General features: G+C 39.9%; 2 protein-coding genes across 2 annotated transcripts; both read right to left on the reverse strand.

The window, feature by feature from the left end:
* Nucleotides 1–834: 834 nt before the first annotated feature.
* LOC146368833 (serine/threonine-protein kinase pim-2-like) lies at nucleotides 835–3,698 on the reverse strand. The gene is made up of 9 exons (XM_084911391.1): nucleotides 3,420–3,698; nucleotides 2,798–3,034; nucleotides 2,547–2,672; nucleotides 2,329–2,423; nucleotides 2,143–2,190; nucleotides 1,840–2,058; nucleotides 1,570–1,750; nucleotides 1,313–1,483; nucleotides 835–1,223 (listed from the first exon to the last, which is right to left on the reverse strand). Exons 1-9 carry the CDS (start codon nucleotides 3,478–3,480, stop codon nucleotides 1,132–1,134), a joined length of 1,230 nt encoding a protein of 409 aa, XP_084767517.1. The 5' UTR covers nucleotides 3,481–3,698; the 3' UTR covers nucleotides 835–1,131.
* Nucleotides 3,699–7,937: 4,239 nt separating this feature from the next.
* LOC146368834 (tripartite motif-containing protein 16-like) lies at nucleotides 7,938–10,853 on the reverse strand. The gene has a single exon (XM_084911338.1). The coding sequence runs from the start codon at nucleotides 10,715–10,717 to the stop codon at nucleotides 9,023–9,025; it is 1,695 nt and encodes a 564-aa protein (XP_084767464.1). The 5' UTR covers nucleotides 10,718–10,853; the 3' UTR covers nucleotides 7,938–9,022.
* Nucleotides 10,854–11,124: the final 271 nt, after the last annotated feature.

The following is an 11,124-nucleotide window of genomic DNA, read 5'->3' on the forward strand; positions in this document are numbered from 1 at the left end:
ACGTTAAAGAAATGCTAAGAAAAAATGAAAATACTACGTTGCAACCTGTGTGTGTGTGTGTGTATATATATCTGTATCTATATAGATATAGATATATATGTGTATTCGTACCCTTTTTTCATCATCTAGTTTCCTGTGCCAGATCTTCTACTGATCCACTGAGGCAGACATGTAAAAAAACATGAACTAAAGCATATTTCTGTATATAAACAGGACTTTAAATCTTTATCAACAGCTACTTTAGAGGAAATTCTTCAATAAACTGCAACCAAAGGCTCAACTCAGAGGACAAAATCCAACCTGTTATAAATAGTGTGACAGCAAACTTTCTCTTGTGTAAAGTTACAAATAGGAGTAATTATCCACAGGAGCTTTTATACATAATGAAGTTATAATTCGTCCTGTAGAAATTGTACATTTAAGCTATATAGTTCCCGCTGTGATAACTCTGCTACGAATGCCTCTTATTAACTTTTATGCTTTTACAACCCACTATGAGCAAACACTCAGCAACAGTGGGAAGGAAAAACTCCCTTCTTGAAGGAAAAAACCTCTGGTAGAACCAGGAAATCTGTCTAAACTAGTTGGGGGTTAGAGCAACAGATGCAAGTCTTCAGATCATTTGCAGTGTGACTGTCTTTGTGCACACTTTAACCTGATTCAGTTTTCTTATTTGTCAAAATGCACCATGGGTAAAAAAAAACAAAACAAAAAAACAAAACAAAATAGTAATGAAGGAGAATCCTCAGCAAAGATGAATTAAACAAGTTTTATTTTGATCAAATTTTACTTTAAGTCAAACACATCTTTATTTGATGACATTAAAGTCATCAAATAAAGACAGTTTTGATGGAGCTCCTGACCCAGCCCAAGCTCTCTATGAAGACGAGGAAAAACTCCCCAGGGGGCCAGATCGATGGGAAGAAACCTCGGGAAAGCCCATTCAAAGAGAGATCCCCTTTCCTGGGATGGCTGGGGGGGTTACAGGAACTCCAAAAAAGCTAAATTTTTATTTATTTATTTTTTAAGATTGACCCATTCTATCTATTCCTGTCCAACAGAAAAAAGAAAGGAAGTTACTACAATGTATCATACTTATATGATAAGGTGTGAATTGTGTGTTTGTGTGTGTTATCTTAGCCAGGGGTGAAGCTGGAGCTCCTCCAGTGTTGGGCGCTTCTCCGGGACTGTAGTTAAACATGCGTCCAAGAAATTCCGGCATTCTTGAAAGAAAGAAAAGATCAAAAAGATGAAGATGATAGTTCTAGTGATCCAAGGCATCAGTGAATCTGGAAGTGTGAAGTTTTCTTACCTGTGGACAGACGCTTTTTGATGCTCAGTTTCTTTGTGAGGAACCTCTCGGTACTAAAGTCCCGTGCATGAAGCGCTTCATACAACACCACTCCCATTTGCCACACCGTGGTGGGTCCACACCTGTAGCAGCTCCTCCTGTACCACTCGGGAGGGGTGTGAAGAGGCGTGCCTAACAAACAGACACAATTGCAATTTCTTCTAAAACAAAAGACACAAATTGTTACATCTGTGAAAAGCAGGAGCAGAATATGTTACCATAGAAGATGCGATACAGAGATCGCTGCTTAACAAAGCAGCTCAGTCCAAAGTCAATGATGCGAACTCGAGGCACATCTGAGCCGGTCTCAATCAGAATGTTTTCTCCCTTGATGTCCCGATGAAAGATGTGTTTATCCTCAAGTTCCTTTACAGCATCAACTAGTTGCTTCAGAATGACCTGGAAAAGATGAAAAACACAATAATGAGTTAATGCTTTTCTGCCTTGATTGAATGCTGTACAGTCTAAGGTTCTCCCAGTCAACCTACCTTGGCCTTGTCCTCTGGTAAAGTTCTTCCATTTTCTGCTTTGTATTTTTGCAGGTCCACAGCGGGGACAGGTCTCTCCAGCACCAGGATCAGCTCTTTGCCAAGGTCGAACCACTCCAGCAAGGACACAGGTGCAGATATTCCCACTGACCCTTCTGCTTCACCTGCAAGTTTAACCATAATGGCCACTTCCACTGAGAGCTTCTTCCCGCTTTCATCCTGAAATATTACAACAAAGTGGATGATGAGGAACGCCGCATTCAATCCAGTAATGTAAAACTAATTCAAGTGTTGGACGCTTACCGCCACTTTGCAGTAGACTTTATTTTTGGGAATGTGTTTGATGGCAACCTAGAAGACACAGAGCATTGGTGAGCATTTCCTCAGTATGACATAATGAAAGGTGGAAACACAGCAGACGTCTCAGTTTACGATATTATCCATTATCTGCGTTACTGCCTGTCTTACTACCATCATCTGAACACTTACTGGAAAACGATCTTCTATCCGGTAGCCAGCAAACACTGCTCCGCAGCCTCCTTCTCCGAGCTGGTGCTCCTCCACATATCTGGCTTGGAATTCACCTGAACAGACAAAACAACAAATCTTGTTTTATTACAGCTGTGACACAAATTACTCTCCTCTGTAGCCTAAATGTTCCTTTTGCCCTTCCCCTGAATATAAAACCCAAGCTGCTTGCTACTTACGTTTTTGGTCTGCCACTGATTTTTTGTCCTGGTCCACATTCCTTTTTTTTTTCTTGGGTGACTCTCTGTTGTCTCCCGCGGCCTTTCTTTTGCCATTTTTTGCGCACACCTGTTTGTTGTTCAAGTCTGGAGATGTGGAAAACACCAAAAGCACATCAGCTCACTGGATGATAGACACAAACACTAAACACTAATATCTTAAACCTAGCAACCACACTTAATCTACCCCCTTATTCAACTAATTAGCCTACCTTTACCAGAGTCCAACGAGGAGGATGCTTGCTCCTTGTCACCGCTCATATGGTCGAGAAGTTTAGCCTTCTTTGCTTTCTTTGTTGTGCCCTCTTCATCTTGCACAACCTTGCGCTTCACTCCTCTGACCACATCTGAGCTGGTGGAAGGACCAGCCTGCTCAGCGACCCTCCTCCTTTTTATTGGGGTCTTCTTTTCAGGACTGGCCTTTCTTTTAGCAGTCCTGCTCTTACAATCTATAAACGACAACAACACAGTGGTGAAAAAGAGTCCCCGACATCAGGACTGGAAGCAGTTTGGCAAAGAATTTGAAATTGCTTTTGCTTAAATTATCACAAGTTTATTCTTGGGATAAAAAAACTGACCAGTGCGAATTGATACTAGGTTTACTAAGTCTTAGATCTTGATGACACTTGTTGGTCTGTTTTTACTGTTGAGTCCAAGAATAAACTTATTACATTATTTTACCAAAAGACCGGTAACCTTTCTTTGATTAGACATCTTGTATTAAAGCTATTTTCAATCAAACATATGATTCAATTGCTCCAAAAATGATTCACACAGTGTCAACATTTCTAGGATTTGGATTTTACCAGGATTTGATTTTATTATTTTACTTACCTTGATCTCCTGAATCTTTCTTATCGGCTGGAGTGGTAATTTTTCTTGTTTCCTTTTTCATTGTAATTTCGGAGAACTTTTAAACTCGAAAATGTAAACCGTAATGAGTTAATATTGAGTTAATATTCCTTCAAATGTGCGCCCTTCAAATGCTTGACTTTTCTAACTGAATTCTGTTAGTGAGCTTTATAAGTAAACTCTGGAAACTACGGCAACACAACATAGAATCTTGCCTTTCAGTGACTTCACTGACTGCCAGTAGTTCAAAGTAGTTTACAGAAAAACACTGGCAGACAAAGCCATGATATTTCATATAATTCAATCATTTCACATCAATTAAACAGTTTCTTTCATTATCTTTCATCATTTGTATAAAGACCTCATGTATGGATGACAGTATGAAGATTTGTGGTTGACCACACACTAATAAACACAGTGTCAGCTACATTGTCATCTGATTTAAAGTATTTATTATGTACATTTAACTGTCATGGTACTGAGTCTGTGACCCAGTGTTTTGTGTTTGTTCATTTATATTCATTGATTATTCTTATGTATGTTTTTGGTTCTCTTTATTGTTTTCTTCTTGTGTTATATTCTTAGGCTTTAGGTTTCTGTTACTTTGCCTTGCCCCTGTGTCCCACGTGTCATGTCTAGTCACTCTTGTTTCCATGTTCCCCAATTTCTCCCCAGTCAGTCATGTCTCTGTGTCAACTCTGTGTCTTTGTAAAAGTCTCTTGTTTGCTGTTTTACTTTGATAGTCTTGTGTGCTATGTTAGTGTTTTCATGTCTGTGAAGGTTCTCAGTCATCTAGGTCATCGTAGTCTAAGGAGTTTGGAAAGAAAGCGTCTGGACTTGAAGTTGCTTGAAGATGTTTCACCTTCTCGGATGAAAAGAACTTAAACTTTGCTTGAACGTCTTCAAGCAACTTAAAGAAGTCCAGACGTTTTCTTTCTAAGCTCCTTAGACTATGTTAGTGTTTTCAGTTTTCCTTCCCCATGGTCTTGTTGTTTGTGATTTCTCGCAGCTGTGCTCTCATCCTGTGTCTTATTCCCTCATTTATCCCTCTGTGTATTTAAGCCCATTGTTTTCCTCTGTTTGCTGTTGGGTTGTCTGTGTATCATCCATGACAATTAAATTAAATAGCAAATGCAACTACAATTTCAATGAGATTCATTCCTGGCATTCTACTGCGGTGGCTGAAAGTAGACACCAAGCATTATCACTGTAACTGATGTAAATATTGGACTTGGAGGGGATTCATCTGATAGACTGATGCAAACATTACTGTGAGGAAAATTTTGAATCTCCCAATTTTCTTTTTTTCTGAAAGAAAGAAAGTTGGTTACTGTATCACATTTGTATGGCAAGATGTGAATTCAGTATGCGTGTGTGTTTGTGTCAGAGAGGAGTTTATCTGAGCCAGGGGTAAAGCAGGAGGTCCTCCAGCATTGGGCACTTCTCCAGGACTTTGTTAAAACTTGTTTTCAAGACGTCTGAAATGAAAGAAGGACAAGAGATATCAAGATGATAATTCCAGTGATCCAAGCGATCACATTGATTTTCTGCAAAGTTTTCTTTTTGAGAGTCATTCGGCTGGGCAGGGGGTATAACACATCTGCAATGCAGCAACATCTGCTCTCTGGGCCTGTGTGAGAGTGTTATCTCAATGGCGGGAATGAGGATGTTGGAATTTGGCATCTCAGGCACCAACTCATCTCTTTCCTTAACTGGGCTCACCAGAGATTGGTTTCAGCCTCTCTCCATGCTTTAAGGAGGTTGAGTTGATAAATCTGACTGGCCCCTCCCCTGTCTGACCATATCTCTTCATAGTCAACACCAATGTTCTCACCGTGTGACCATGAACGGTCCTTACCACTTGGCAAGTAATTTCGAGCTAGAAGAAGGGAGTAAGACAAGCACTTTATGTCCCTGTTAAAATACAATTACATTTTATCAAATATCACTAAGCAGTCCTTACCTTTAAATACAGCCTGGTTTCTTTCTCTTTCTTTCTATATCTCTGAGTGAAGTTAGCTCTCACTCTTTCTCTTCCTGTGAAATACAGCAAGTGGAGCTTTAGCTAGCAACACACTGTGACACAGTTAGTGTTTGTTGAGGTGATAGAAATGCTGCATTTGAAATTACCTGACACAACATTTTACTCCCTTTTATGTTCACTCCTTTTTTTCTGAAGTACTGCAAATTATGGGCACGTGGGGTTGTTCTGGTGTTGTGCTAAAAATAAATAAATCAAAACTACGGTACATGGTTTGCTCTTTCATCTCTACTGATTAAAACGCGACTGCCTTTCATGTGTCACTGTCACTTTTTTTCTTTAGGTCACGAGCAGTTGTCTAAGCATTTCACTGCATATCGTACTGTGTGTGACTGTGTACGTGACAAATAAAATTTGAATTTGAATTTGACCTGCAGAAAACGGTTCACTGTCAGCCGGCGGTGTTTGTCACCTCCCTGGCTGCTGTGGAGAGACTCAACCAAGAAAACCCCAAAGTAAGTGCCAGATAAATGTCTGGAAAAAGGACAATAACTGCAGGTCCTGCCTTCTTAAATGTGGCCATTTTATCTTTTTAATAAAAATAAAAAAATACTGCTACAGTAATATTAATTTATATTTAAAATGTGCGCACATTATGTATGAAGGTGTGGATGAATGATGCTTGTTGTAAGAAAGCATTTTGAGTGCCCAGTAGAAGAGCATCTTTCAAATGCAAAGTTTCTCATTTCAGCTTTAATTACTGCACCTGATTAAGGCGATAGAGTAAATAAGGCTTCCAACAGTGGTTATTTCTTATTATCACATCTTGTTTTTATTGTTTTTATCAGTAGATTGTTGTTTCACTCCCACCAAAAACACCACGTAAATAATCTTCTGATTCTGAATGACCATTTAAAAAAATAAACAAATTGTTCTGAGTTAATTTCAGTTACGGATGTATCAGTGACATAAATGATATATCGGTCATAATCGGGAGGCTGTTACATTTTTATTTTTATTTTTTTTGACTTGTTTCCTGCTGTACACAGGCCATTGAGATGTGTGTCGCTGCTGCAGGTTTCAGTGTCGGAGAATTTGCTGCTCTTGTCTTTTCTTTGCAGAAGGTAGAAAGACTTCTTTTTTGGGTTTTTTTGTGCATTTGTAAAAGGTGTTTTAATCACAACTTTGGTTAATATTCTGTATTTACTCCTTATGCTGCATAAGGAATAAATGCAGCTCAACTCCCAGTCCTACTGGGACTGGACTCAACTCCCAGTCCTACTGCCAGTTTCTGGAAGACACCTTCTTCAAGCAGTGGTACAGGAAGAAGTCTGCATCCTTCAAGAAAAACATGATTTTCATGCAGGACAATGCTCCATCACACGCGTCCAAGTACTCCACAGCGTGGCTGGCAAGAAAGGGTATAAAAGAAGAAAAACTAATGACATGGCCTCCTTGTTCACCTGATCTGAACCCCATTGAGAACCTGTGGTCCATCATCAAATGTGAGATTTACAAGGAGGGAAAACAGTACACCTCTCTGAACAGTGTCTGGGAGGCTGTGGTTGCTGCTGCACGCAATGTTGATGGTGAACAGATCAAAACACTGACAGAATCCATGGATGGCAGGCTTTTGAGTGTCCTTGCAAAGAAAGGTGGCTATATTGGTCGCTGATTTGTTTTTGTTTTTGAATGTCAGAAATGTATATTTGTGAATGTGGAGATGTTATATTGGTTTCACTGGTAAAAATAAATAATTGAAATGGGTATATATTTGTTTTTTGTTAAGTTGCCTAATAATTATGCACAGTAATAGTCACCTGCACACACAGATATCCCCCTAAAATAGCTAAAACTAAAAACAAACTAAAAACTACTTCCAAAAACATTCAGCTTTGATATTAATGAGTTTTTTGGGTTCATTGAGAACATGGTTGTTGTTCAATAATAAAATTATTCCTCAAAAATACAACTTTCCTAATAATTCTGCACTCCCTATATGCAGGAACAGTTGTCATAACTGTTACAACCACCAGATGGCGAAAGAGTCCCACTGCAACTTTAAGCCATGAAGGATGTGTCTTGATGTTTGCTTGTGATAAATCTGCTTTATGTGAGTCTTTTTCAGAAAGTAACAGTAATATGTCTGATTATATGTCTTTAATCAGTAAAGTCTCGCTTTGCTAGAAATCAATAAATAAATAATAAAATTGTAAACATGCAGCTGTATGTTAGAAGTCAAAGGGTCCTTAAGTCTTCTGTAAATTGACGGGGATCAAATGAAGGACACGAGTATCTGTTCTTACTCTAATAAATGCTGCTTTAATATCCAACAGACTATTTTCCTTCCTCATCAGCAGTAAACAGCTCGACTGCGTCTGTGCATTTGTGTCCTCCATACTTGTTACACAGACATCTCAGGCTTGATGCCACGATGCAGTGTAGAAACCTGACAACCCTATGACTCATGTTCAAATGTTCAAGGACATTTCTCAGGTTCATGTATGACCCCTTTTTGACATTTGGACTTTCATTAATAATATTTGTGTTTCTGAGTCATTTTTGTGGAGACTTCTGTCCAACGTAGTGTCCAAATGAAGCCTGAAGCTTTTCTTCACCCTCTTGTCAGATGGTCAGCAACAAAACTCTGTTCCAACCAATGTCTGATAAGAGATGAGACACAGCAGCTGAGCAAATGATCATTTCATGCTGAAGACATCCTCAGACAGAATTAAACACATACATAAACACAGCCTGGTGCCAATAACACAGCTAATGACACTGCTGTATCACTGGCTTTACTGATTAAAGACCATATCTGAAGGAAATCTTTGAACACAACAGAAAGTGACCTTTTAAACCTGCGACACTGATGCTGCATTCAAGGACCATTACAAACATTTTAAAGGACTTAAGAACATCAAGAAAATGTGACTTGTTTCTCTGTAATGAAGCTGTTTTAGTGAAGAAAGTTGAAAGGTCACAGAGCGACTGCTGAATCTTCTGCTCTAAACATGAACTCTGAACTTTGTGATGCTTCAGGAGGAAAACTGCTTCAGTTATTCTCTCAGATTAGTTTCATATTTTCTGCATCAGATTTGAGTGAGATCCTGGAATGAAGACAGAAGAAAAGACTTTGTTCAAAGTTTGATTTATAGTCAAACCTTCCAGTTTATTCACACAATAAAACATCAACACAATATATGAATTCATTCATTCAAATCACAGTTTTTCCTCATTTGTTTGATGATTTTGACAAAAACAAACACAAACACACACACATGGTCTGCCATACTCATAAAGAGAAATGTCGACATTTTTCAATACAAATATTCCAGAAACATTTAGAGGATAGAGAAGTTTACATTTTCATGTGGAGAAATATTTTAGTAAATCAAAATGATGATGAGCAGTGATAGCCTCCATAAACAGTCACAGGAAAGATCTCCTTTAAAAACTCAGAAACATCAAGAGAACAACTAGAAGATGTGGAGGTACCACCCATAATGTTTGACTGACAGCTGATCTCTGTGCAGAAATGATGGAGAGAAAATAAAATGAAACTAAAATACAGATTTAAACCCACAATATGAAAGACTTCAGTCTATTTCACTTTAATCAACTCAGCAGAGTTTTCAACCCACATCCCAGAAGAGATTATAAATACATTATTGTAAAGCCTCAGTCCAGCATAGAGCGGCTGAGTTAATGTGGTCTGGACTCTGTGGAGGAGAGTCATGGTTTCAGAGACGCTGTAGAAGGACAAAATACCTGCTCTGTGATCCAGGTACACTCCTACTCTGGAGGAACGAGGACCTGAGACAGGAGTTTGGATGTTGTTGTACCAAAATGTATAACTGTTGTTGTGATAATCTAATGCCCAAGATTTTTCATTACGTCCAAATCCACATTCATTACCCCGTCCTCCTCTGCTGATATTCTTGTATGAGACTGCTACATAAACTCCTCCCCCTCTCCACTCCACCTCCCAGTAACAACGTCCAGTCAGACTCTCTCTACTCAGGACCTGAGACCTTTCAGTGAATCTGTCTGGATGATCAGAATAAGACTGTTGTTGATTCATTACTGTTACTTTTCTGTTCCCCTCTGATAATAACAGATATGTGTTTGCTGTGTTTGGATCCAGTGTGATTTCACATGAATATTTTAAGAATCCAGCTCTGGTCTTTGGCTCTGGTGGATCTGACAGTAAAACATCCACTTCAGTGACTGTCAGTGAGATGTTTGTCCATTCCTCTCTCAGAATGTCCTGTAGTTTATCTCTGACCTCTGACACAGCTGCTGTCACATCCTCAAAGTAGCTCAGAGGACGGATATTGATGCTGGATGAGTCTGTAGACTCACTGAGTGCTGACAGTGAGGGGTAGTTGTGTAGAAACTGGATGTGATCCTCTGTGTGTGAGAGCTGCTTCAGCTCAGCATCTTTCCTCTTCAGCTCAGTGATCTCCTGCTCCAGCTTCTCCTGAAGCTCTTTGACTCGACTCACTTCAGTTTCCTGCTGGGATCTGATCTGCTGCTTCACATCAGAGCTTCTTTTCTGGATGAGATGGATCAGCTCAGTGAAGATCTTCTCACTGTGCTCCACTGTTTGATCAGCAGACTGATTGATGGCCTCCACCTCCTGTTGAAGCAGCTTCACATCTTTCTCTCTGTCCTGGATTCGCTGCTGGATGTTTTGTCGACTCACCTCCAGCTCTCTCTGCCTCTCAGTCCTTTCTGCTGCAGCTGAGACTGTGTCGTGGCCTTTATGTTCATCCACAGGGCAGAGATAACAGATACTCTGCTGATCAGTACGGCAGAACATCTTCATCACCTCATCATGACGAGAGCAGATGTTCTCCTGGAGCTTCTTGGAGGGCTCCACCAGCTTGTGTTTCTTTAATGGAGCCACATCATAATGACGCTGAAGGTGTTTCTCACAGTAAGATGCCAGACAGACTAAACAGGACTTGAAGGCTTTCATTTTTCTCCCAGTGCAGACATCACAGGCCACATCTTCAGGTCCAGCATAGCAGTGATCAGCAGGAGCAGCTTGGAGTCCAGTCTTCTTCAGCTCCTCCACTAAATCTGCTAACATGGTGCTTTTCAACAGGACAGGCCTCGCTGTGAAAGTCTGTCTGCACTGAGGGCAGCTGTAGATTTTCTTCTCTTCCTCTTCATCCCAGAAGCTTTTAATACAGTTCATGCAGTAGCTGTGTCCACAGGGAATAGTCACCGGATCCTTCAGTAGATCCAAACAGACTGAACAGCAGAATTTTGTTTGATCCATTTGATTCATGTGCTGTGCCGTTTCACCGTCTCTCAGTGACTGTCAGACAGTTTCACTTCCTCTGAACAGAAACAACCTCTGTGCTCTGAAGGGAAACAGATCTCTGCTCTTGTTCACCTCCTACAGGAAATGAGGCTCACCAGCAACTGCATTTACACCATGTTGTTTAGACCCATCCTGATAAAGACACATCTGTGAAGGGAGGCACTAAAGAAATATCCTGGCAGTGACAAAAGCCAGGGTGTGGTCTGTTTATTAAAAAGTATTAGAGCCTCCTTAAGATAAAACTACTTATTTTGAGGTTAAAGTTCACTTTTTTTTCCAGGAAATAGTTGAAATATATGGAGATTACAGTTGTTGTTTCAAGATAAACTACCACGGCTGCTGTACCCTCAACAAAATGCTTTGTATAGATG

This window comes from Perissodus microlepis, chromosome 18, assembly GCF_051167445.1.
Source record: "Perissodus microlepis isolate ML-2025 ecotype Zambia chromosome 18, ASM5116744v1, whole genome shotgun sequence".
In the NCBI taxonomy this organism is placed as follows: Eukaryota; Metazoa; Chordata; class Actinopteri; order Cichliformes; family Cichlidae; genus Perissodus; species Perissodus microlepis.